Source organism: Elgaria multicarinata, chromosome 6 (assembly GCF_023053635.1).
Source record: "Elgaria multicarinata webbii isolate HBS135686 ecotype San Diego chromosome 6, rElgMul1.1.pri, whole genome shotgun sequence".
NCBI classification, from domain to species: Eukaryota; Metazoa; Chordata; class Lepidosauria; order Squamata; family Anguidae; genus Elgaria; species Elgaria multicarinata.
Genome location: NC_086176.1, coordinates 118,682,022 through 118,709,739, shown reverse-complemented (window position 1 = coordinate 118,709,739; position 27,718 = coordinate 118,682,022). Strand labels below are relative to the sequence as shown.

At 47.2% G+C, this 27,718-nt stretch overlaps 1 protein-coding gene across 1 annotated transcript in view; it reads right to left on the bottom strand.

Annotated features, from left to right (window-relative positions):
- The window catches only part of DNAI1 (dynein axonemal intermediate chain 1), a 211,084-nt gene that overhangs the window by 84,111 nt on the left and 99,255 nt on the right, over positions 1-27,718 (bottom strand). The window contains exons 15-18 of the mRNA XM_063128314.1: positions 23,258-23,345; positions 20,515-20,594; positions 10,817-10,965; positions 6,589-6,688 (exon numbers count right to left, since the gene is read on the bottom strand). Of these exons, the coding sequence (XP_062984384.1) occupies positions 6,589-6,688; positions 10,817-10,965; positions 20,515-20,594; positions 23,258-23,345 (417 nt within the window). The remainder of the gene's footprint in view (positions 1-6,588; positions 6,689-10,816; positions 10,966-20,514; positions 20,595-23,257; positions 23,346-27,718) is intronic.

Below are 27,718 nucleotides of genomic sequence, written 5' to 3'. Positions count from 1 at the left end.
GCCGGGCAGATGGAGACCCCTGATTGGTCACTGTCCGCCCAGGCAGAGGGCAGGGGGTGAGCCCGGCCACTGGAAACCCCACGTTTCCACTGCTAGGTCGGGATTAGCCACTGCCACCCTGACGCAGCAAAAGCGCAGGGTTTTCCTTATCGTGGTGGCAACCCGCTGCCATATAGGCAGCCCCTTATAAACAGACAGCTCCTTTACCCACTGCTAGAAATGCAAACCATTGGAGGATTCATCGTGTTTTTCTGATGGCTGATAAGCCAATTAAGTATCGAATGTTTAAAACAACTCTCCCAAATGCCAAGCGAATTCCAGTAAAAAGAAAGAAAGAAAATAATCCTTTATCTTCTTAAGATTCTGGTATTGTTTTATGCATAGAAATGTCCCTGAGGCAAAGCATAGCTTGAAATGGGTAAATGTCGAGTTTTTAACGCTGAACAAATGGCTTTTTTCTCGCCTGCTTGGATGGCTAAAGCAGCTCTTGCAACGTGATGGCCCAGTCTGAAATGTAAGGAGACATCTGGTAGTCTTCAGTTGGGTATTGTCGGAGGAAGGGAAGAGGGATAGAGAGTGATGCTGCTGCAGAGACCTGGGTCAGAAGGATGGCTGGGTAATGGGTATAAAAGCCTAGGAGAGGCCGACGTTGCAAAGCTCTGTGATGAGGATGACATAAGACCGTGGGAAGCTGCCTTACACCGAGTCAGGCCCTTGGTCTATCTAGCCCAGTATTGTAGACACGGACAGGCAGTGGCTTTTTCAAGAGTTTCAGGCAGGTTTCTTTCCTAGCCCTACCTAGAGACGCCAGGGGGTGAACCTGGGGCCTTCTGCATACACAGCAGGTGCTCAGTCACTGAGCTACGGCCCATTCCCTAAGGGACAGGTTTAACTGTCCTGTAACTTGCCGCCCTGGAAGAAGAAAAGGACTTTGCTGGATCAGACCAAAGGTCCATCTAGTCCTGCATCTGGGCTGAAAACAACAGAATAACATTTAGTAGGGAAAAATGCCAAGTTCTACATCTAGGAAATAGAACCAAATGCACAGTTACAAGATGGGGGCTACTTGGCTCAGCAATACTACGAACGAGAAGAGTCTTGGAATTGTTGTAGATTGCAAGCTGAATATGAGCCAACTGTGTGATATGGCTGCAAGAAAGGCAAATGCTATTTTGGGCTGCATTAACAGAAGTATAGTTTACAAATCACGTGAGGTACTGGTCTGGTTCCTCTCTATTCGGCCCTGGTTAGGCCTCATCTAGAGTATTGTGTCCAGTTCTGGGCTCCACAATTCAAGAAGGACACAGACAAGCTGGAGCGTGTTCAGAGGAGGGCAACCAGGATGATCAGGGGTCTGGAAACAAAGCCCTGTGAGGAGAGACTGAAAGAACTGGGCATGTTTAGCCTGGAGAAGAGAAAATTGAGGGGAGACATGATAACACTCTTCAAATACCTAAAAGGTTGTCACACAGAGGAGGGCCAGGATCTCTTCTCGATCATCCCAGAGTGCAGGACATGGAATAATGGACTCAAGTGACAGGAAGCCAGATTCCAGCTGGACATCAGGAAAAACTTCCTGACTGTTAGAGCAGCACGACAACGGAATCAGTGACCTAGGGAGGTGGTGGGCTCTCCCACACTAGAGGCATTCAAGAGGCAGCTGACAACCCTCTGTCAAGTATGCTTTAGGGTGGATTCCTGCACTGAGCAGGGGGTTGGACTCGATGGCTTTGTAGGCCCCTTCCAACTCTGCTATTCTATGATTCTATGCTCTCATTTCAATAGTGCAAGATATCTCCAGGAAGTCCAAGTAATCAGGCACAAAGGAAACAGCCCTCATCTTCTGCTTGTCCCACGTACATCTGGCATCCAGAGGTCTTTTGAGTAGGAATGCTCCATTTAGCTACCATGCCTAATGCTACTAGTCCTCTCCCCCATGAACCTGCAACATCCTTTTTTATATATAAACCAGTGGCTCTCAACGTATCTTGTTCCACCATAATGACACAGCACACCAACATCCAGAAAGCAGTCATACTTAAAACATGTTCAATAGTCAGAGGAAATTTCTGAATCAATAAAAGACAGCATGACTTGGCAAAGCCCATCATGTTCATCTAGAAAAACCACCACGAGTAAGAAAAGAGAGACAAATAATAATAATAATAATAATAATAATAATAATAATAATAATGGCAACCCTGTTGATTTTTAAAAAGATTTTTAGGAAGGATGAACAATTATCAGCAATTTTTACAAAATATACGTCATGGCAATTATATCAAACAAATTGGAGAGGAAGGTCTATGGGTCAAAATGCATTATTTAATAGGAATATCACCCCCCCCAACTCACACACAGAAAACTACAGCCCTCCCCCCCTCAAAACGCACTGTAAACATGAACGTGCATCCATTCATAGTCAAACAACTGACACAGCCTGTGAAGATGAAGTGTTTTCACGCAATATCTGTCTGCTTTGCAAATTGTCTGTAATCGATCAGTCCTGGGCCGTTACTCTTTGGGTGAGGTGGGGGTCCGGTGCCACCGCAGATGAGCCAATTGATGATCTGATCAGTGTTTTCCAGAGTTTCTCGCCTTTTGCGGGGCGAAGGCACAATTATTTATTACGGCAAATCTGGCAGATGCTCCTGAATATAAAAGCCCTACATTTCCCAGCTGTGCCTTCAGTAGTTTTATGCATCCTATTAAAGAAGATCGCTTTCCGGAATTAATGCAGCCCGTACTTCATTAGGTGGCGGTACTGAATTATCCGCAGTAATTGAACTGTGCTATTAAAATAGGAGATCTCTGGGGCCGAAGGGTTAGGAACAATCCTCCTGTCCCCTGATGCGGGATTGAAAAGTCTCCATTAAAAATGAATCTGAGGCGCTTGTTTAAGCACCATCTAAGAGGAACTTCGTCTTGCTGAGCTCTGCCAAAGAGCTGATCCCTTGCAAAAGAGAGAGCGTGCAGTTGCCCCAAAGCACACAGGGTCTATGTCCCCACCAACAACAACAACAACAACACACCCAAAGAGTTTTTTTAAGGCTAACAATTCTTTTAAAATACAGAACCATCAAATCTCTACAGCCTCTGGGTGCAGGTGCCAAACAAATCCTTTATTCCAGATGAAAGAGGGGTGAAGGCTTCTTCATAGAGGCATAGAATTGCAGGGTTGGAAGGGGCCTACAAGGCCATCGAGTCCAACCCCCTGCTCAATGCAGGGGGTTGGACTTTGCACTGCCCCTTCGCTGAGGAACAGGAAGAGGAGGTTGTACGAGGAAGAGGAGGCCGGAGGTCTCCAGATGCAGCACCTGTTGCATTCTTCACCACCCCCTTATTTTTTTATTTTTGCAGAATCTTTTGCTTCATGTACAAGGGCAGGCCTTGCCTATTTTGAAGTTCCACTAAGGAAATAGTAGCCCCTTCCTTGGCTCTCTTTCTCATTCCTGTTGCCTGCTCAGATTTGCTGCTGGGCCTGTTGGGAGTTTCAGTCTGGAGGGAATGAGGCTGGGGATCATAGAATCATAGAATAGCAGAGTTGGAAGGGGCCTACAAGGCCATCAAGTCCAACCCCCTGCTCAATGCAGGGAGCCACCCTAAAGCATCCCTGACAGGTGGTTGTCCAGCTGCCTCTTGAAGGCCTCTAGTGTGGGATAGCCCACAACCTCCCTAGGTAACTGGTTCCATTGTCGTACTGCTCTAACAGTCAGGAAGTTTTTCCTGATGTCCAGCCAGAATCTGGCTTCCTTTAACTTGAGCCCATTATTCCGTGTCCTGTACTCTGGGAAGATCGAGAAGAGATCCTGGCGCTTTACATTGGAAGGCCAATGTAAAGCGACAGAGCAAGCGCAATGACAGCGAGGCATAGACCCTTGTCGCACGTCACATCCACCCACAGTTTGTTAAAACCATGGGTGGTTGACAATGACGTAGGAACAAGTGAGTGTGACCTTCCAGTTTCGTGTCAGTTTTTTTTTAGAGCAAGTGAATATGGTCTTCATGTTTCCCATTTTTTTTTTTTTTTTTAAGAACAGGGAAAATGGGGTATTATATCTGAAATGCTGTTTCTACTTTTTTTATTTGCACTATTCCACTATTGCACAGCGCCACCTAGAGATCATGTAGTGTAAATGCAGAAAAGGAAAAGCTCTTTGTGTAGAGCTCGGGTCTTGTTTCTGCAACAAAACCGAAAGTAGATGCAGCCTTGAATAGAAACGTTCAGCGCATCCCTTGGTTGTTTAGTTCAGCAGGAGTGGTGGGATAGCTGGGGGTGGGGGGGCTGCGCTCTCATTCCATCCCATGCATTCACAGGTATCCAGGAGTTGCAACTCTTCCTAACTAAAAAAATACTCCAGCAATGATCAGGGATGTGGCAGAATCTTTTTCCTTGGTAGTTTTCCCAAGAAGATTTGGAATGGCATCTGACACAGATGCCCAGTGGAGAGGGATAGTCTCTCTTACAACAGAGGAGTGGACAAATCCCCCCCACCTCCAGTGGAGAGCGACTCCTCCAACATCTTGAATTTATAACCTTGATTTAACAGCGCTGATGAAAATGAGGTCCAACTGCAACAAATTCTGATTCATCCATTTTCAGCATTGGGCTGTAATAATTTAAATAATAATAATAATAATAATAATAATAATAATAATAATAATAATAATAATAATAATAATAATTTTATTTATTTGTTACCCGCCTCTCCCTCTGGATCGAGGCGGGGTACAACACAAATAAAAACATCGTAAAGTACATACAACTAATTCAAACATTTTAAATATCTCTCTCTCTCTCTCTCTCTCTCTTTCTCTCTCCTCCCTCCCTCCCTCCTTGACTCCTTTTCCTTGTGTGTCATGTCTTTATTAGATTGTAAGCCTGAGGGCAGGGACTGTCTTTTTTGCTAAGTGTAAGCTGCTCCGAGAGCCTTTTTTGGCTGAGGAGCGGGGTATAAGTATGATAAATAAATAAATAAATAAATAAATAAATAAAATAAACAAGTGCATCATTAAAAGCAGCACACCATTAAAAAAGGCATCTTAAAATTCAGCTGGGTAGGCCTGCCGGAAGAGGTCAGTCTTTATGGCTTTCTTAAATTCTGGAAGACTGGTAAGTTGACGAATCTCTTCCACGAACTGGGAGCGGCAGAATAAATAGTTGGGTAATAGTTGTCAGCCTTGTTTTTGATGGCTGGAGTAAATTCTTCCCAGAGGACCTGAGTGTGCGGGGCGGATTGTACGGGAGAAGGCGACCCCGCAGGTAGCCTGGACCCAAACCATGTAGGGCTTTAAAGGTAAGAACCAACACTTTATACTTCGCCCGGAAACTAATTGGCAGCCAGTGAAGAGATTTTAACACTGATGTGATGTGGTCACCCCTAGGTGTACCGGTGACCAACCTGGCTGCCATATTTTGAACTAGTTGAAGTTTCCGGACTAGGCACAAAGGTAGCCCTATGTAGAGCGCATTGCAGAAGTCGAGCCTCTAAGTCAGCCTTCCTCAACCTGGGGCGCTCCAGGTGTGTTGGACTGCATCTCCCAGAATGCCCCAGCCAGCAGAGCGACTCAGGTCGACTCAGCCTTCCATCCTTCCGAGGTCGGTAAAATAAGGACCCAGCTAGCTGGGGGAAAGGTAACTGCGACTGGGGAAGGCAACGGCAAACCACCCCACTACAAAGTCTGCCAAGAAAACATCAGCGACAGCAGGCGTCCCTCTAGGAGTCAGCAACGACTCAAGTGCTTGCACGAGAGGGTCCTTTCCTTTTTCCTTCCATACCAATAAAAAGCACTCGTGTGGATCTAGCCATAAGCAATTTGTGTGCAACCTTCATTAATATATACATGTTTGCGTGTACTTTTTTGAGCTGAGAAAAGCATTGCAAAGTTCAGAGAATTGAGCAGGCTGAAGGATGTCCCAATCTGCATATTAGTCTGGGAATTTGGTTGGTTTGCATAAAATGCAGATAAGGCCAAATTCTCCCTCCTCTTTGCTGTGCACAGGACAGAGCCTGTGCCAATCACAACCAGACATTATTATTAAATCATGTGTTGACTCCCACTGAAAAAAGGAGTCACCGATCAGGTTACACACACAAACACAGAAATCCATAATTAACATAACAGGAATATATTCGATATGAACCCTAATCAGCACAATAATACAAATAAAACCATAAATATGTAATCTAAAACAATACACTACAAAAAGTGCTTATCCAAAATGCATAAAATCTCCCCCCTGCTCACAGCTTAGCATGAACACCACAACTTGGCAAGAACACCACAAATCTGCCCACAACAACTGGGCCGTAACTAATGTCCAAATGCCTGGGAAATTATGTCTTTGCCTGAAACCAAAAAGATGAGATAGAGTGATACAAAGCACCTCCAGAGGCTGAAATATCCCTTTGCACCTGGACTATGGGATCAGAAACACTGAAAGAATGCGCTATATCTGTGAAATTGATGCCCTCTCAGTGTACTCTTGCACTGATCTCCTTTCCCTTATTGTTATCAGAACCCATAAATCTCTCCTTCCTCCGTTTCAACCAGGGGATTTGTCAAGCGCCATTTGCAGCATCTTACCTTTCCATCAGTGGTAACAGCAGCAAAGACGGTGGAAGAATATGGAGCCCAGGCAACGTCACCAACAGCAGAATTCAGGTCATAGATGAACATGGGAGTCCTGCAAACAAAAGGTCCTGGGTGTCAGGAGATAGCCATGGCATTTTCAGAGGACTGGGAGGGTAAGGTAACGTGAGGTACTGGTTCCTCTCTATTCGGCCCTGGTTAGGCCTCATCTAGAGTATTGCGTCCAGTTCTGGGCTCCACAATTCAAGAAGGACGCAGACAAGCTGGAGCGTGTTCAGAGGAGGGCAGCCAGGATGATCAGGGGTCTGGAAACAAAGCCCTATGAAGAGAGACTGAAAGAACTGGGCATATTTAGCCTGGAGAAGAGAAGATGGAGGGGAGACATGAGAGCACTCTTCAAATACTTGAAAGGTTGTCACACAGAGGAGGGCCAGGATCTCTTCTCGATCCTCCCAGAGTGCAGGACACGGAATAACGGGCTCAAGTTACAGGAAGCCAGATTCCAGCTGGACATCAGGAAAAACTTCCTGACTGTTAGAGCAGTACAACAATGGAATCAGTTACCTAGGGAGGTTGTGGGCTCTCCCACACTAGAGGCCTTCAAGAGGCAGCTGGACAAGCATCTGTCAGGGATGCTTTAGGGTGGATTCCTGCACTGAGCAGGGGGTTGGACTCAATAGCCAACTCTGCTATTCTATGATTCTAACGCCTGCAGAAACCATTTGAAGCAGAAGCAAGTCAAGAGGAGGCTGATGGATCCAAATAGTTTCCTGATGGCTCTTGGGGATTTTCCTGTTGCCTCGGCAGGTGATTCTGTCGATGCCCTGGCTGATCTCTGGAATGCAGAGATGGCCAGGGCAGTGGACACGATTGCTCCTGAGCGCCCTCTCTCACGTTGTGGAGCCACACCAGCCCCCTGGTTTTCCAGTGAGCTGGCAGCAATGAAACGAGTGAGACGGAGGCTAGAGCGACGTTGGCGGAAAACTCGGAGTGAATCTGATCGAACACAGGCTAGAGCCCATTTGAAGGCCTACTCTGTGGCAATTCGGGCAGCGAAAAAACTTTTTTTCTCTGCCACTATTGCGTCTGCAAAGAGCCGTCCAGCAGAGCTGTTTCGGGTGGTCAGGGGCCTTCTACACTCTGGCCCCCCAAAAGTGATTTCAGACCTTTCAACAGCCTGTTGTGACCAATTTGCCCAGCACTTTGCAGACAAAATCGCTCGGATCCGCTCTGACTTGGATGCTTTTGTTGATGCAGATCCAGTGGATGTAACTTTGGCACCTGCTTGTCCAGCATTATTGGATACCTTTCAATTTGCACAGTCTGATGATGTGGACAGGGTCCTTGGATTGGTGAGAGCCACCACGTGTATACTAGATCCTTGCCCTTCCTGGCTTATAAAAGCTGCCAGAGGGGGACTGGCTGAGTGGGTAAGTGGAGTGGTCAATGCCTCCCTTCGCCAAGGAAGGGTCCCAGCCTGTTTGAAGGAGGCAGTGGTAAGACCCACACTGAAAAAGCCCTCCTTGGCCCCCACTGTATTGGATAACTACCGGCCAGTCTCCAGCATCCCATTTTTGGGCAAGGTATTGGAGCGTGTGGTGGCCTCCCAACTCCAGGGATTCCTGGATAAGACGGATTATCTAGATCCATTTCAATCTGGCTTCAGGCCTGGTTATGGGACAGAAACAGCTTTGGTCGCCTTGGTGGATGATCTTCGCCGGGAACTGGACAGGGGGAATGTGTCCCTGCTGGTTCTGCTGGACCTCTCAGCGGCGTTCGATACCATCGACCATGGTATCCTTCTGGGCCGCCTTGCTGGGATGGGTCTTGGAGGCACTGTTTTACAGTGGCTCCATTCCTTCCTGGATGGATGGACCCAGAAGGTGGTACTGGGGGACTCCTGTTCGACTCCTTGGCCATTGGCCTGTGGAGTCCCTCAGGGCTCTGTTTTGTCCCCCATGCTATTTAACATATACATGAAACCGTTGGGAGAGGTTATCCGGAGTTGTGGGGTGCGGTGCCACCAGTACGCTGATGACACCCAACTCTACTACTCCTTTCCACCCAATTCCAAGGAAGCAGTTTCTGTGCTAAACCGCTGTTTGTTGGCAGTAATGGATTGGATGAGGGCGAACAAATTGAAGCTCAATCCAGATAAGACAGAGGTGCTCCTGGTCAGTCGAAAGGCAGATCAGGGAATAGGGATTCAGCTTGTGTTGGATGGGGTTACACTCCCCCTGAAGACACAGGTCCGCAGCTTGGCTGTTCTTCTGGATTCAGCCCTGAGCCTGGATGCCCAGGTTTCGGCGGTGGCCAGGAGTGCATTTGCACAGTTAAAGCTAGTGCGCCAGCTGCGCCCGTCCTAGAGGTGTCAGACCTGGCCACGGTGACACATGCCTTAGTTACAACCCGACTGGATTACTGTAACGCGCTCTACGTGGGGCTGCCTTTGAAGAGTGTTCGGAAACTCCAGCTGGTTCAAAGAGCTGCAGCCAGATTGTTGACCGGGGCTGGTTACAGGGAGCAGACAACTCCCCTGTTAAAACAGCTCCACTGGCTTCCAGTCTGTTTCCGGGCACAATTCAAAGTGCTGGTTATGACCTATAAAGCTCTATATGGTTCGGGTCCAGGTTATTTGAAAGAACGTATTCTCCCCTATGAGCCTGCCCGTACTTTGAGATCTTCTGGAGAGGCCCTTCTTTTAGTCCCACCATCTTCACAGGCACGCTTGGTGGGAACATGGCAGAGGGCCTTCTCGTTGGCTGCTCCGGTGCTCTGGAACTCTCTTCCTGGGAAAGCTAGGCTGGCTCCCTCCTTGATGGGCTTTCGGAAGCAGGCTAAAACTTTTTTGTTCAAGCAGGCCTTTGGAGAATAATCCAGACCTCCATCTATGTTAATGTTTTATAATTTTGTTGTGTATTTTTTAATTGTTTATGGTTTTGTTTCCCTCCCCCCCCCCATGTATATTTTAAACTTTGTAAGGCCGCCTTGAGGCCCAGCATTGGGCAAAAGGCGGGATACAAATAAATATAATAATAATAATAATAAGACGAAGAAGAGCAGGTCCAGCTACGTTTTAAGGCAGTCAGGCAGGCAAACTAAAGTGGAAGGAATTTAGGCTAGGCAGCAGGTTTAAGGGGAAAGCTTACAGAAAGCAGAAATTAACACACAGGGGTAAGTAGCACTTTTTGAAGTGGAGGCACTTATCCTGATAAGTCTCAAAAGCCGCGGCCCCAAGTCCCAAAATGCAGGCAACTGTGTTGCTTGATTTCAAGAGACCCGTTCTGACAGTTTTCATCTTTTGTAAAGCGAATAGATCTCCCCTTCAAGATCAAGTTGCTCCAAAAAACATTCCATTACAACAGGGAACAACACTGTTGCTGGGAAAATTCATTCCCCCGCGCCCCCCCCCCCCAAGCTACTGTGAGGACTGCAGCTAAGCTCCGAGGGAGCAGAGCAGTCTGAGGGCGGTGTCAGATGATGTCAGAGACCCTGCTATAATAAAAGGGCGCAGGAGATGCATCCCTCTGAGACCTGGTTCCACCGTGCCACTGCTAACAAACAAAACAGGCAGGTTCTGCTCAGCAGGAGGCCCAGGTGACTTCCCTGGAGTCAGAACGATTGACCCTGCTGGCCTGCAGCGGTTTCCTGCGTCCTTTTGCTTCTAGGGCCCATCAGGCCAGGGGGCAGTTAAATCAACTCCACCTGTGACCCACTCCAGGTCAGGAGGGCAGGGGTGAGGAGCGACACCCAAAAGCGGGCTAAGGAAGAACTGTCAGTGCCAACCTGAGACATTTTGCTCCGCAAGTATCTGCACCTCGCAACCTGAGAGAGGAGCTGCTAGACCAGCCTTCCTCAACCTGGGGCGCTCCAGATGTGTTGGACTGCATCTCCCAGTAGTCCAACACATCTGGAGCGCCCCAGGTTGAGGAAGGCTGTGCTAGACTATGCTCCCACTGTGCACAGTGGGATGTGATCCCGGTGCTTGTCATGGTCAGCATCCCCTGTGATGGCACCTCTGAGGTCAGAGGCCAGTTCTTTGGCATCCCAAAACTGTTGCCCATCTGGGCGACTTCCTGAGCAGCTGTGGTTGGCCTGTAGCCGTGGAGAACTGCAATGTGACCTCGATTCGTGTCTAGGTGGCCATGAGAAACAGCCACCATTTGCCACGCAGAGCAGGGAGTGGACAGCGTGGAGATGCCCAGGCTACGGCCGGACCTACTTGATGGTGTGGTCCCAGATCTTCACGGTCCAGTCGGAACTGCAGGACATGAAGACCTTGCTGTGGAAGGGGTTCCAGCTCACGGCATCGACGGCCATGTGGTGAGCATGAAAGATGTCCAGGAACTGGCTGGAGTAGGACTTTGAACACTGCAAAAAGACAGGGAGTTTATTATTTATTTATTTATTTATTTATTTATTACATTTCTGTGCCGCCCAATAGCCGGAGCTCTCTGGGCGGTTCACAAAAATTAAAAACATTCAAAGCATAAAACAACAGTATAAAACCATACTATAAAATACAATATAAAAGCTCAACCAGATAAAAACAGCAGCAATGCAAAATTACAAATTTAAAACACCGAGTTAAAATTTATTTATAGACTGTCAAAATGCTGGGAGAATAAAAAGGTCTTCACCTGGCGTCTAAAAGCAGATAATGTAGGTGCCAAGCGCCCCTCCTTAGGGAGCTCATTCCACAGCCGGGGTGCCACAGCAGAGAAGGCCCTTCTCCTCCTGGTAGCCGCCTGCCTCACTTCCTTTGGCAGGGCTCGCGGAGAAGGACCCCTGAGGATGACCTTAGGGTCTGGGCAGGTACATATGGGAGGAGGCGTTCCTTCAGATAGCCTGGCCCCAAACCCTTTAGGGCTTTAAATGTTAATACCAGCACTTTGAATCAGGCCCGGACCCGGACTGGCAGCCAATGAAGTTGGTGTCCACAATGCGCCATGTGCCCTTGGCTGTCAGCCCCCCCAGCCCACACCCCCGCCTCATTGGCTTGCTGCTTAGCTCTCTGTGTTTTCCCCTGGATAAGGGTTTTCACTTAACACACGATACCTGCTTTATCCCTCATTGGCACACAGTATGGAGCCCTACTCATCACTGTAATTTCCATATACTCTGCACTGTAATTCTGCATCCAGTCAGTGAAATCAAGCTTAATGGAAGTATTTTTAGAGCAGAGTTGTTTTCTTAAGTGCGCCTTTTCAGCCACATGCAGAATTTCTATTCCTTGATAGATGCTGTAGCAAATTGATAGGGACAGAAATTATCTGGGGTTCCAGAATGCCCAAAGGCCAAGCCTTACAATGCAAATGAAAGCAACTTGGGCTCCTATTTAACAGATGTCTGGAATAAATAGTGTGCTAGATGCTGTACAGGAAATAGAAGCATGGAAATCAGTGGGGTGGGGTGGGCCCCATTGCTTATAGGCCAACAGACTAACAAGACCACTCCTCCGGATTTGATTTTAGAATAAAGACAATCACACTCACATGTATTTATCACTTACAGCTATGTTCAATTTGACATACTTGCTAAACACACACACACACACACACACTCCAGCATGACTGTATTCCAGCCGAGAGCATTATTATTACTAGTTTATATCATGGGCCATTCTACTTCTAAAGCGCCTTCCTCCTCAGCAAAACTTTACAATATCAACATTAAACCCATTTTACAGGTGAGAGAATGGAAGCTGAGATCGTGTGATTTGTCCACAGCTATCCAGAATGTCTAAAAGCTGATCATAGAATCATAGAATAGCAGAGTTGAAAGGGACCTACAAGGCCATCGAGTCCAACCCCCTGCTCAATGCAGGAATCCACCCTAAAGCATCCCTGACAGATTCCAGCTGCAACAGTCAGGAAGGCGGCCCGCCTCTACAGCAAGCTGAAACTCAGCGGAGGTGGAGCCATTCTCAGAAGCCAAATGCGGCTGCTCAGAGGCGTAGTTTTTCCCTACCCTGTGCCTGTTTACCCTACCCAGTGCCTGTTTGCATTCTCTCCCCCTCCTTATTGCTTTACTATGACTTTATTAGAATGTAAGCCTATGCGGCAGGGTCTTGCTATTTACTGTTTTACTCTGTACAGCACCATGTACATTGATGGTGCTATATAAATAAATAAATAAATAAATAAATAAATAATAATAATAATGTCCAGCTGGAATCTGGCTTCCTTTAACTTGAGCCTGTTATTCCACGTCCTTCACTCTGGGAGGATTGAGAAGAGATCCTGGCCCTCCTCTGTGTGACAACCTTTCAAGTCTTTGAAGAGTGCTCTCATGTCTCCCCTCCATCTTCTCTTCTCCAGGCTAAACATGCCCAGTTCTTTCAGTCTCTCTTCATAGGGCGGGAGTTGAACCAGGATCTCCACGATTCAAACCTAGGCACCAAATTAAATTCTTGCCCAGACCTTCTGAAGAGGCACTGCTTCCGATAGGACAACTCTGTCAGAAAGCAAAGTTATTAAACGCTGACTGTGAGATATCCTAGGGGACTTCTAGATAAACTACTCTTCCCTGCTTTCGGATGACAGATTAGCCTCACTGGGTGAGTGGACCGTTCCAATGTCACTGAAATGTTATAAATGTGTAGGAGTAGAATCCTTCTGAGAGGCTGAGCTTTTGGCCCTGCAGGTAATTATATCGCTGGAAGTGCAGCCACGAAGCCACGACACTCCATCATAGCTAACGATTCCTTAAAACAAGAATCAGTATCATTCTCCCACGCTGCCTCTTTTCTGGCAGTGAAGAGACACACATCGGCCATGGGCAATTTAACAGGAGAAGGAAGATGTTTGATTTGGTCAAGCTGTTTTTTTTTTTCCTGGCACAGAAGTCTTCTTCCCTTTCAGGGAAGCCTTGATCATTCCAGGAAATAGTAACATTTAGAGGTCATTCCTGCGGCTGTCCTGACAGGAGGGGCCATCTTGGCCCAAGACACCTTCAGGGACAGGCTCAGAAAACCAGCAGGGAATGACCAAGCCAAAATGACAGCAGCAGCTATCTTGTTAAAGGTGAGACTGCACCTGTTTCCAAAGCTGTGTTTGCTAAGGCACTATAGCATTTCTCATATAGCCAGTGGAAGTTGCAGCCTGGAGCAGGGCAAGGAGCTGCAGCAGAAGGAATAGCCAGGTACGTGGGCCCCAAGGCAACCGCTGCTCCTGCATCCAGGTTCGGCGGCTTTCCATGGCCTGGTGAGAAGCACTAAGATCCTTCTGTAACATTTACTCGCAATTAAATGTTGTTCAGCAAAGCTCCTTTGCACTATTAATTAAACGTTTCCTGCTTGCGGGCCTGCCTATTCTATTGTTTCTGGTTGATCTCTGCTGGGGAATGTTTTTGATGAATTAATTGCCCCTCGGATAGGAAATAGAAACCAAATGCAAAGTTACAAGATGGGGGATACTTGGCTCAGCAATACGACAAACGAGAAGGATCTTGGAATTGTTGTAGATCGCAAGCTGAATATGAGCCAACAGTGCGATATGGCTGCAAGAAAGGCAAATGCTAATTTGGGATGCATTAATAGAAGTATAGCTTCCAAATCACGTGAGGTCCTGGTTCCTCTCTATTCGGCCCTGGTTAGGCCTCATCTAGAGAACTGCGTCCAGTTCTGGGCTCCACAATTCAAGAAGGACGCAGACAAGCTGGAGCATGTTCAGAGGAGGGTAACCAAGATGATCAGGGGTCTGGAAACAAAGCCCTATGAAGAGAGACTGAAAGAACTGGGCATGTTTAGCCTGGAGAAGAGAAGATGGAGGGGAGACATGATAGCACTCTTCAAATACTTAAAAGGTTGTCACACAGAGGAGGGCCAGGATCTCTTCTCGATCCTCCCAGAGTGCAGGACACGGAATAATCTAATAATTGCAGTTTGGATTACTGCAACGCGCTCTATGTGGGGCTGCCCTTGAAGCTGCTCCAGAAGCTGGAGCTGGTGCAGAACGCTGCAGCTCAACCGTTGTCTGGAGCTGCCCCTTTCCAGCATGTAACTCCCCTGCTGAGGGAACTGCACTGGCTGCCTATTCGCTACCGGGCCAGGTTTAAGGTTCTTGTACTTGTGTACAAAGCCCTAAACAACTTGGGACCAGGATACCTGAGAGAGCTCTGCCTTCTCCCTTACCAACCTGCCCGGTCACTGATGTCATCCGAGGGCCTGCTCCTGGTGGTTCCACCTAGATCCATCCTCCGATTGGAGTCCACCAGGGGAAGAGCCTTCAGCGTGGTGGCCCCCCTCCTATGGAACTCCCTGCCTCTGGAGGTCAGGCAGGCGCCGACCTTGTACTCCTTTCGGCGCCTCCTGAAAACATCTTTATTCCAAGAAGCCTTTCTTTAACATGCAGCCTTGGATTTCTGATTTTTGCTTCTTTTTAAATTTAGTTTTAACTGTTTTATTCTGTTTTTATTTTCATTTTACCTTGTACACCGCTCCGAAATTTTTCAATGGGGAGCAATATATAAATATTCTAAATAAATAAATAATAAATAAATAATAACGGGATCAAGTTAAATGAAGCTAGATTCCAGCTGTACATCAGGAAAAACTTCCTGACTGTTAGAGCAGTACGACAATGGAACCAGTGACCTAGGGAGGTTGTGGCCTCTCCCACACTCGAGGCCTTCAAGAGGCAGTTGGACAACCATCTGTCAGAGATGCTTTAGGGTGTATTCCTGCATTGAGCAGGGGGTTGGACTCGATGGCCTTGTAGGTCCCTTCCAACTCTGCTATTCTATGATTCTATGATTCTCTTAATGTCAGTGTCTGTTCCCAGGCCGGGGGTGGGGGGGTGGGGGGGAGAAAGAGAGAAAGAGGGCTTTAATTACTGTTAGCCTTGCATTTTTCCCTTTAAATGGGAAAAATAGCACAGGTCAGGGAATGCCAGGGACAGGCAGGAGGAGTCATGGGGTTGCTGTAGCTGCCTTTTCTCCTGTTTCCAGTGCTGATTTAAAGGGTAGCAACATGTTTGTGGCAAGAGGTGAAAACCCAGCTTGTAAAAAATACCACTACAGTTGGGTGAGACATTCCTCAATCAGTCTCATAACATGCAGTAGGTCATTCTTCTTTCCATTTTACAACTGGGGAACTGAGGCTGGCAAACACTGACTTGCTCAAAGCCTCTTGGACGAGACCAGAGCTGACCCACAACCCGAACCAAGAACTCCAGGGGCTTGTCTGAACCCCCTATTTACACTGCCGTGGCTGCGCAGTTGCACCCCATTGTTTACATGGCGACGACGCCAACCTGCAACCACATCGTGCCGTCCCCACACGCAGCTGTGCTTTTTCAATGTGCCATTTTACCCTGGGTTTTACATTGCTCCGATGTCACTACAACCGGCAGTGGTGACTTCAGTTCAGATTGGGAGAGTGGGCGTAGTTTAGGGACGGATCCCATTGCAGGGCAGGCACGGAAATACAGGGCGGCGGGCCGGGCTCGATCAGCCCTAACTGAGAGTTTAGTGATGGCTGCCATGGAATGAAAGTAAGGACACTTATTATGTACACTGCATAAATTCAATGAACTGTAGCAGCGCAGATATGCAGATACAGGCTTTCAAAGCTACAACGTCGCGCAGAGTTCCCAGAAAACAAACAAACAAAAATGGTTTCGGTCCCTCGATATTTGCTGCCCGTTACAGCTGTGCGACAACGGTGCTGAGGATTTTCCTGGATGGAAACCAGCCCTGATGGTTGTGTGCTATCTCCAGTATTCGAGGCAGGAAGCTGGGGAACATGGGTGGGAGGGTGCTGTGGCACCATGTCTTGCTTGTTCATCCCGGGCCGATGGCTGGTTGGCCACTGTGTGAACAGAGTACTGGACTAGATGGACCCTTGGTCTGATCCAGCAGGGCACTAATTATTATTATTTTTATTATTATTATTATTATTATTATTATTATTATTATTATTATTTATTTGTTATCCGCCTCTTCCTCTGGATCGAGGTGGGGTACAACACAAATAAAAACACCATATGTTCCTATGATAGACCACTCTCACTCATAGAATCATAGAATAGCAGAGTTGGAAGGGGCCTACAAGGCCATCGAGTCCAACCCCCTCGATTCTCAATGCAGGAATCCACCCTAAAGCATCCCTGACAGATGGTTGTCCAGCTGCCTCTTGAAGGCCTCCAGTGTGGGAGAGCCCACAACCTCCCTAAGTAACTGGTTCCATTGTCGCACTGCTCTGACAGTCAGGAAGTTTTTCCTGATGTCCAGCTGGAATCTGGCTTCCTGTAACTTGAGCCCGTTATTCCGTGTCCTGCACTCTGGGAGGATCAAGAAGAGATCCTGGCCCTCCTCTGTGTGACTCCTGCCATGTAACCCTATCGATGCCGCTTTGCAGCAGCGAAGCTATGAGATTTGGGGAAAATCAGTAGATAAAGCTACGCCATATAGAAGCCGCCCAGAATGTGTCCACCATCTGGGGCTTGCTCCACCTGCAGGGTTGTCCATTGGAACTGCGTGGTTTCAATGAGGCTCCTTTCCATTCACAACGCCGCTGCCTTTTATTCTCCCCACCCACCCTTTAAACACCCACTCCCAGCGCGAGTAGCTTCTTTGCAAGGCACAGATCCGTAATCAGGATGTGCAGCAAGCGTGACGGCTGTTTAGTGCTGCACGTCCACATTAATGCAGAAACAATTTATCTGCGGAGAAGGGCAGCAGATAGGCCTGGGTGTAATTAAGATAATGACTTCTTGGCTTCCGAAATGCTATTAACTGAGCTACTTTTTGAAATTTGCTGTAATTGTTCTGCAGCTAAAAATTAACACGTTATCAGGCTGATTGCTGGAAAGGCTTTAAAAGGCAGCAGTGTTCTCTTTTAATAACAGTTTAGCAAATAAACTAGACAGATAGCAGGGCTTTGGTCGTGACTCCTCACTCTTACCAATTCTTAAAATCTTTGCAAGACAAAGGATTTGCCGAGGCTAGTTTCAGGTTTCCTTTCCTTCAGGTGTTTCATTTCCTGAAGTGTTTCCAGATATTCTATCTAGTCCAAGACAGTTGTTGCCGGCCATGGACTAGAGCTGCATTTACACACGCACAAACCATCAAGCGCCCTCCAGGGGTACAGAGTCGCGCCGTGTCCTGGTACCACTCAAACGCCCCACTTTCTCCTTGGGGAGGTCCCTCCGGAAGCATCCTAGAGCAGACTTCCGCATCCCGGTGCCCCCCACGTGTGATTTGGATGAGAAATTAATTGCTTGACTTCGCCTTCTGTGAAATTTAAATGAATCATAGCAGTTATGTCTAAATGGGCACCACACTTCAAGAAGGACGCAGACAAGCTGGAGCGTGTTCAGAGGAGGGCAACCAGGATGATCAGGGTTCTGGAAACAAAGCCCTATGGAGAGAGACTGAAAGAACTGGGCATGTTTAGCCTGGAGAAGAGAAGATGGAGGGGAGACATCATAGCACTCTTCAAATCTTTAAAAGGTTCTCACACAGAGGAGGGCCAGGATCTCTTCTCGATCCTCCCAGAGTGCAGGATGCGAAATAATGGGCTCAAGTGACAGGAAGCCAGATTCCGGCTGGACATCAGGAAAAACGTCCTGACTGTTAGAGCAGTACGACAATGGAACCAGTTACTTAGGGAGGTTGTGGGCTCTCCCACACTAGAGGCCTTCAAGAGGCAGCTGGACCACCATCTGTCAGGGATGCTGTAGGGTGGATTCCTGCATTGATCAGGGGGTTGGACTCGATGGCCTTGTAGGCCCCTTCCAACTCTACTATTCTATGATTTTATGATATAAAGATAAAAATTAGCATATGCTATTTTTATGCAGATTTGTGTCTTATAGACCTGGGCCTCAAATCTTTTGATTGTCTAGCAATGTCCCTGGTTCTGGCTATAAGAGCCAGCAAGGGAGAATTGAGTAGGCGCGCCCCTAACCCTTAAGAACGTAAGAACATAAGAAGAGCCCTGCTGGATCAGACCAAGGGTCCACACAGTGGCCAACCAGCTGTCGACCAGGGACCCACAAAGCAGGACATGGTGCCACAGCACCCTCCCACCTATGTTCCTCAGCAACTGGTGCACCCAGGCTTACTGCCTCAGATACTGGAGATAGCACACAACCCTCAGGGCTAGTAGCCATGGATAGCCTTTGCCTCCAGGAATTTATCCAACCCCCTTTTAAAGCCATCCAAGTAGGTGGCCTTCACTGCATCTTGTGGTAGCGAGTTCCATAATTTAACTATGCACTGTGTGAAGAAATACTTGCCAAACAAAGATAGTTTGAGTAACAGTATTTTGACTGAGCATCTGAGAGATTGATTGACATTGTTTGAGCTACTCTTGGGAGACGGGTTCAAGTTACGATTGCACTGGGTGGCCTTGACAATCTCTCAGCCGCAATTCAACCGGTAAAGCTCATCACCATTCAGTGTACTGGCTCCTTCTCTGGGGAATTTTCTGCCAGGCAGGCAGGTGCCAACGTTGCTTTGTTTTGCTATCTGCTAAAGACGTTTTTATTTAAACTGGCTTTTTCTGAATGACCAGCTACTGGTCATTTATTGGCATAACTCGATTTTAAATCATTTTATTCTTCTGTATTTTGGTGTGTCCCCCCCCCCCATTGTTGTTCACCACTCAGGAATTGTGGAAGATATAGAGCAGCTTATCATTTTTATAAATAAATAACCCCAGCAGATTGTTGTGAGGATACGTGGTAAAGAAATGCTGACCCCATCCTGAGACCCAGGGATAGGGCAGGCGAAAAATCTCAGCCAAACAACAATCAGCGGCTATCTTGAAGTGTACATAAATTTTTCACAAACACGATGTTCCCAAATTTTATGGCAAAAAGACCCTGAACGTTGTATGTTCTCAAGGGAGGCTCCACAAAATAACTGTTTGTGTAGCGCAATCAATCTTTTGGGTCTTTTTCCTTTGCTGTTAGATAGCACCAGACAGCGGAGGAGAACAACCCAGCAATCTCAGCATCCAGTCCCTGGTCATAAGAGCAGCCCACGAGATCTGGATCGCAATGGACCACCACAACCAGAGCACAGATGCACTACGTAACACTGACAGTGGAGCAAGTGGGTCCAGATGATGATGATGATAATAATAATAACAACAACAACAACAACAACTGTTGTTTTATACTTTGAATGTTTTTAATTTTTGTGAACCGCCCAGAGAGCTCTGACTATTGGGCGGTATAGAAATGTAATTAATAAATAAATTAATTAATTAATAATAATTCTTACCCGCCTCTCCAATGAGATCGAGGCGGGGAACAACAGCAACCATAAAATACATAAAATACTGATTAAAAACATAGTATATGCTGTTAACATCCTAAAAACATACTAAAAGCATCCTAAAATTCCACTGGATAGGCCTGCCAGAAGAGATCAGTCTTGATAGTTTTCTTGAATGCTAAAGGCCTGTCAAAACGATTCAAGCAAGCAGAGGAAGGCAGATTCCTCCTCTTCCAGTCTCGTGGCCAGTAGCCAAACTAGTTCCTTCTCATGTCCTATCAACAAGATCCGGGAGAACAGGGACTGGACGGCCCTCCCAGCCCCACAGAGACACTCACAGCCTGGCTCTCCAAGAGAGGAAAACATTCCCCTGCAACCCAGTCTATGCAATATGTTCACAGTTTTACTTTTCAAAAGTTGCTCCATTCCAGCCCTCCCATCCTGGTGCCAGATGTGTGGCACTACAACTCCCAGCATCCCCAGTCAACGCATCTGAAGGGCTCCAGGTTGGGGAAGTCTACTATACACACACACACCCTGCAGCAAATGTCATGCAGGTGAGATCCATATGCTGGCCACACTGTAGTCTTTGAGGGCACATTCTGGGCCAGGAAACGCCTCAAGCCATGCTGGGAAAACAAGAAGACACACACGCACACACACGCACCCAATTTGCCGCAAGAAGGCTCCTACCTTGTAGATTTTTCCTTCCTCTGTACCCACAAGAAACAAATAATCAATCTTCTTGTGGAAGTCAAATGAAGTCCCACAGCCTGTTTGAAAAGCAGAGAAGAGGAATGAAAAAAGCAAAAGGGACCCGTTTTTTCGCTCTGCCCCGCTTAACTCTGTTGGGACTCCGTATTCCCAGCATGGGGGAATCCCCCACTATTTAATAGGAGCAATCCCTGTGGATTAAAGAGTCATTGAAGTGGGGCGGGGAACAGTCACAACTGCTTCTGGCTGCTCAGGTCCGTGCGTTCTACAGGTCTGCCTAGAAGGGCCTGCAGCTTTCGGGCAAGAAGAAAAACTGGGTTGCTTTGATCTAGCTGTGCTGGAAAGAGGCTTTGTCAAAGCAGCCGAGGTTCGTTGGATGCGGAAGCTTGCACTCATTCCGCCCGGAAACTAGTTCCGAGCTTCTCATTTCCACCCCACCCCACCCTGTAAAATGTTGTCAATTTCACAGAGTCATTGTTCAGTTTTCATTATCACATGATAGCACTCTTCAAATACTTAAAAGGTTGTCACACAGAGGAGGGCCGGGATCTCTTCTCGATCCTCCCAGAGTGCAGGACACGGAATAACGGGCTCAAGTTACAAGAAGCCAGATTCCAGCTGGACAGCAGGAAAAACTTCCTGACTGTTAGAGCAGTACGACAATGGAATCAGTGACCTAGGGAGGTGGCGGGCTCTCCCACACTCGAGGCCTTCAAGAGGCAGCTGGACAACCATCTGTCAGGGATGCTTTAGGGTGGGTCCCTGCATTGAGCAGGGGGTTGGACTCGACAACCATCCCTGACACATGGTTGTCCAGCTGCCCCTTGAAGGCCTCGAGTGTGGGAGAGCCCACAACCTCCCTAGGTAGCTGATTCCACCGTCGCACTGCTCTAACAGTCAGGACGTTTTTCCTGATGTCCAGCCAGAATCTGGCTTCCTGTAACTTGAGCCCGTTATTCCATGTCCTGCACTCTGGGAGGATCGAGAAGAGATCCTGGCCCTCCTCTGTGTGACAACCTTTTAAGTATTTGAAGAGTGCTCTCATGTCTCCCCTCCATCTTCTCTTCTCCAGGCTAAACATGCCCAGTTCTTTCAGTCTCTCCTCATAGGGCTTTGTTTCCAGACCCCTGATCATCCTGGTTGCCCTCCTCTGAACATGCTCCAGCTTGTCTGCTTCCTTCCTGAATTGTGGAGCCCAGAACTGGACGCAATACTCTAGATGAGGCCTAACCAGGGCCGAATAGAGAGGAACCAGTACCTCCCATGATTTGGAAGCGATACTTCTATTAATGCAGCCCAAAATAGCATTTGCCTTTCTTGCAGCACTATCACAATGTTGGCTGATATTCAGCTTGCGATCTATAACAATTCCAAGATCTTTCTCGTTTGTAGTATTGCTGAGCCAAGTGTCCCCCATCTTGTAACTGTGCATTTGGTGTCTATTTCCTAAATGTAGAACTTGGCATTTATCCCTATTAAATTTCATTCTGTTGTTTTCAGCCCAGCACTCCAGCCTATCAAGATCACTTTAAAGTTTGTTCTGAATCTCCCAGCCATCAGCTTCATGGGATGATCCCTTTGGGGTCTCATCTTAGGGGAGAGGGAGGAAAGTGTCTCCCTTTCCACAGTCCCCACACCAGGCATAATTTCTGGGTGTTTCTCAGAACACGTCATTCCATTTATCTATCTACAATCTCTCAGGTTTGATAGGCAGAAAAATGTCCCTCTCTCTTGGGGTCTGCAGCCCTCAAGATCAACTGAGGCCTCACCTTCTGTCCCAACAAGGGACAGGGCCTTCTCAGTGGTGGCCCCCTGACTGTGGAATGATCTCCCTGATGAGGCTCGCCTGGCGCCAACACTGTTACCTTTCAGGCGCCAGGTCAAGACTTTGCTCTTCTCCCAGGCATTTAGCAGCATTTAACAATGCTGAGTTTGTTTTCTAACGGACCCCAGAACTGTTTTTTTAAAATGGATACTGTCGTTTTTATACTGGTGTTTTTGTTTCTGATGGTTTTTAAATTTTGTATACTTTTTGATGTTTACTGTTTTTAACTTTTGTGAACCGCCCAGAGAGCTTCGGCTGTGGGGCAGTATATAAATGTGATAAACAAACAAATAAATAATAAGAGCACTGCACTCAAAGCATTCACTATTGCACATTTAAAAGTAAGCCCCACCGAGTTCCGTTGCATTTATTTATTTATTTATTTATTTATTTATTACATTTATATACCGCCCCATAGCCGAAGCTCTCTGGGCGGTTCACAAAAGTTAAAAACAGTAAACATTAAAAAGTATACAAAATTTAAAAACCATCAGAAACATAAAAACAACAGTACAAAAACGACAGTATCCATTTAAAAAACAACAGTTCTGGGGTCCATTAGAAAACAAACTTAGCGTTGTTAAATGCTGTTAAATGCCTGGGAGAAGAGAAAAGTCTTGACCTGGCGCCTGAAAGGTAACAGTGTTGGTGCCAGGCGAGCCTCATCAGGGAGATCATTCCACAGTTGGGGGGCCATCACCGAAAAGGCCCTCTCCCTTGTTGGGACAGAAGGTGAGGCCTCAGTTGATCTTGAGGGCTGCAGACCCCAAGAAAGAGGGACATTTTTCTGCCTCTCAAACCTGAATTTACTCCCAAGGAAGCCTGCCTGGCATCACAATCCTCTGTGCCAGTAACAAACAGCGTTGTGGGGAGGGGGGGAGGAATTTCAGCTTGTACCGATGGTGTGCAGCTGCAGCCCCTCTGGCCCTTCCATCGTCGTTCCTTCGACGAGCAGTTTGATGACATCTGTATGAACCAGCTCGTTCTGTTGGGGAGAGGAGAGATCAGGATAATTGCCTGGCGTCCTTGCAACAATGAGGCACGGCTTTGAAACAGAACGTTTTGTTGAGGGATTTAGAAGAAAAGGGGGGATCAAACTGCTGAATGTTTCATGACTGTGGCCGGCGGTTTGCGGGAGCGGCGTGTTAATGAGAACTTTGCCTGGCCTACGTGTTCTGTTGCGTCCTATTGTAGGAACATCTGAGTTATTCACAGCTCGGAGTTGTGGTGTCTGTCTCAGGACCACTTCATCCACACTTTTTCTCCTTCCTCCACAGGAATTGGGGGAAAGTGTGTACCTCCTGTCATAGGTATGGTGGTCAGGTAGCCAGTACTCACAAAAAACGCCTGATCCATATTACTTGAGGCACAAAATGCACTCCTGTTATCTCTCATAGTTTTTTTTTTTTAATCTATACAGGCTTTTAATCTCCATATAACATTGCCCTGGGTAGTTTGCTGAGTCAGGAAACAAAATATTTGAAAGGAAAGGATGGCACTGTGTTCACATGAAATGACACAGAGTGATTTACAATACTGACATCCCAATCCTGTGTGAGTTGACTCAGAGGGGATCTACGCTAGTATATGAAACGTTGTTTTTACAGTCATTGAACGTTTTGTTTTTGAACGATTTAAAACGTAGCAGTTTTTAAAACATTTACTTACTTTTCTATTTCCGTGGGAATGCATTCCTTTTGGACCCACTAAGAAAACAAATCCATTTGTTCTATTTCCCCGTTTGCCAATTTCCCCTCCCACTTCCTCTTCTCTCCGAGACAATCCTCCACCTACAAACAATCCAGCAAGCAGCCTCCCAAAAGTGAAACTGGAAGTGGCTGCAAAAAAGAGGCTTGAAAGAAAAAAAAACCTGGCTCCAACTTTGGGCGCGGAAATTACTTAAACATGCCCCCCCCCCAGGAATGTGATTGGCTAATTAAGAACTACAAGAAACCCATTTAAAACGATGAAATTGGCCACATCATAACAAATAGAACGACTTATTTCAGAGAAGTTCAAAATAGAAACCGGAGAACAGACAACAATAAAACGTCTCAAACTGAACGTCATGTGGCGAAATACTACCAAACACACACTTAAAAATGGTAAAACACGTTCTAACTTGACTAGTGTAAATCCCCTCTCAGATAAAAGCACCACTAAGTACACTAGCTGGGGGTTACTCCCCGGAAGGTACATTTAGGACCGCAGCTATTGGCAGTGGAGGGTGTCTCTCTCCATGACTATTAGCACCGGGGGGGGGGGGGGGCAATAGCATGCATGGGGCAACAGCTCTGAACTGCTTCCCTCAATGATACAGCACCAGTCCGAATAGCTCTCCCTCCACGGCTACGTGGAGGAGAATAAAATTTCACGGGGAGATCCCGGATGCTCCCAGATAGAAGGCTCCCAGCACTAACCCTCAAAAGCCACTAACTGTTTTTCCTTGGTTTCCCCCCTCGCCCAGTAAGAAAAAAGATGTTAGAAGTGGTGGGGAAACACAGGAGGGCTACAAATGGAAGATGGCGCCATCTGGACCTCCCATAAAATTCCATGAACAAGGCTGTGCAACTGCACAGCTGAATTTATTTATTTTTATTTATTTATTACATTTTTATACCACCCAATAGCCGAAGCTTTCTGAGCAGTTCACAAAAATTCAAACCATGAAAAGCATAAAAACAACCAACAATTTAAAAACATGAATACAAAATACAATATAAAAAGCACAACCAGTTGAAAGCCTTGTCTGGAAGCATCCCCAATCACAGCTCTCCCAGAAAACATCATGCTAGCTTTAATGGCCAAGATGCCTCCTATCCGCCCCCCAATTCCCCATTGACCCGTTTTGCACCATCACAGCAGCCCAGTTTGGCTTATGTAAACCACGGTACGTTGCACTGTGTGCCAGGTGATTTCTGAATATTCAAGCTGCAATCACGGCTTGTCGTGTTGTCCTGGTGAGGTGGGTTTTGGCGTGGTTTTACAAGCCACTTAGAACCCATGGGCTGTTTTAGGGCTGTGGGTGGTTTGCTAACCATGCCAATAACCCACCTCAGCAGGTTCATATGACACAATAAGCCCCGGTCATGGCTTGCATATTCAAAATGGCCACCTGCCTGTGCTGCAGCCCAGCGTGGCTTAAATAAGCCATGGTGGGCTTCTTGATTGTGCAAATAGGCTCGTTGTCTTTATGACTGCTAGCGAAATTAAACATGATTACTGGCAGGGAAGATGAGACTGAGTTCAAGAAAGGGGGATATCATAGTCTGGAAGGTTCAGGCTATCTTACCCTAGGAAGGTTTTACAGTCACAAAACGAATACATAAAACAGACATTATTAAAAGGCCGCGTCTCACGTCCTCATACAGTGGGGTGTGCTGTTGTGTGTGTACACTCCAGTAGGATGAGCTAATGTCTGTGCAGGTCTTTCATCCTCTGAATTGCCACCTTGGCCTATTGTTGTACTTTGAATGTTCTTCATGTCCTCGCATTGGAGTGAATGGGAAAATGCAGCTTAAGATTCTTGGTTCACACCCCAGGAGAAACTCTCAACAAAGCACAGCGGAAGAGCTGAGAGGTGCTGCTCAGGGATAAAGCCCCCTAAAATCTCTATTTTTGGAATCTGCTTGAAGAATCCGAATGACTTCACACAACGGGGGCTTGAAAAGAAGATGGGGCTTCTGTGAAGGTTAAAAGAACAAAGACTGAAGGCTGAGAAAATGTCTTCAGAGGACGTCGCTGAAGTCAGAGAGTGCCACAACGACACTCAAGTCCCGCTAAAGCATCGCCTCACGGACCAGTTCAAAACGTGTGCAGAAGTTTGTGAAGAGAGCACAGGTGGCAGTGCAGCCGGCTCCCTAAAGTTTGGGGAAGCTGTGTTAAACGCTGCTTTGGCGCCATCTTTGCCCCAGGGTGGCTCCAAATCCGCGCTGTGTCAGTTAGATGATGCAGCTGCCACCCTGGGGAAAAGAGGAAAAGGTGTGCGGCTGAAATGTCGGGGACATACCCCAACTTTTCCAGGCGGAGCGAGGTCAGCCCGGCTCTTCCGTCGGTTGGCCTCGCTCGAAGGCACTCTGGGGGGGTGGGGGGTGTTCCCGAGCAGAAGGTGACCTCTTATTGGTCGCCAGAAGCCATGGGAGGGGGCAGGCCAGCAAGACGAATGGCTGGCGGAACGCCCTGCACTGCCTCCAACACGGGGAGAAAGGTTTCTCTTTTGAAGAGGAGCCTTTTGTGTTTTACAGGGGGTAAGGGGGAAAGCCAGGGAGGGGCAGGGGTGGGGGTGGCCGTAAGCCCCGCACTTGCCCCTTGGCATGGGGATTACCCAGCGCAACACCGGAGGAGCGAAAATGCGAGGTTTTGGAGGGGCCGTCAAGACAGCGTCCTGGATTCTCATCTGGAGAAGCATCAGGACTGAAGAAGTGGATCGGGGGAAGGCGGCCATGCACAGGGCCAGATTCAGGAACACCAGCTGACACTACTATGGGTCATAAGGCAGGGGAGAAGGTTCTAGCAGCACCGGCTACTGAGGCTTGATGGACAAGAAAGGAACTCGAGAGCAACCCGGAAAGAATTCAGTGGCCAAGCTAGGAATGCAGCAGCCGAATATGGCTAGAGTCACACATGGCTAAAATCAGCAGCTGACGGCAGTGAGAGAGGTGAAGAGTGCTTGGGAATCCACGAAGCAGCAGGCCAGCACTGAGCAACAGCTGCTGTATAAGGGCAGGGCTCTTCAGAGCTGTAGCCGAAGGATTGGTTCAGGCCCCTCAGTGCTACTAACAGAGTCACATCCTTTGTAGAGAAAAGAAAAAGTCAACTCAAAGCACAAACCCAGGCCAGGCAGGTCTATTCCAAGGTAAACCCCACGGTTTACTCCCAGGTAAGTGTGTATAGGGTTGCTACCTAAATGGGTATTTGCTGTTAGGTGTGGAGAAGCCCAATTTATTTATTTGTTTATTAGATTTATAAAACCATACCTTCCACCTAGCAAGTGCTCAGAGCGATGTATAATAAAAATATTAAGGCTGACAACTGTTACCCAGAGGACCTTCTCTTCTGCTGCTCCCAGACTGCGGAATGGCCTGCCGGAGGAGGTTCACCAACACGACAGTCTTTCTGAATATAAAAAAGCTATAAAGACGGATCTCTTCCGGCAGGCCTACCCAGTCGAATTTTAAGATGCCTGGCTGTTATTTTAATTATGTCTTAGTTTTATATGTTTTTAATCAGTTTTATGTATTTTATAGTATTTTTATATTTGATGTTGTTCCCTGCCTCGATCCAGAGGGAGAGGCGGGTAAGAAATATTATTATTATTATTATTATTATTATTATTATTATTATTATTATTATTCCCAA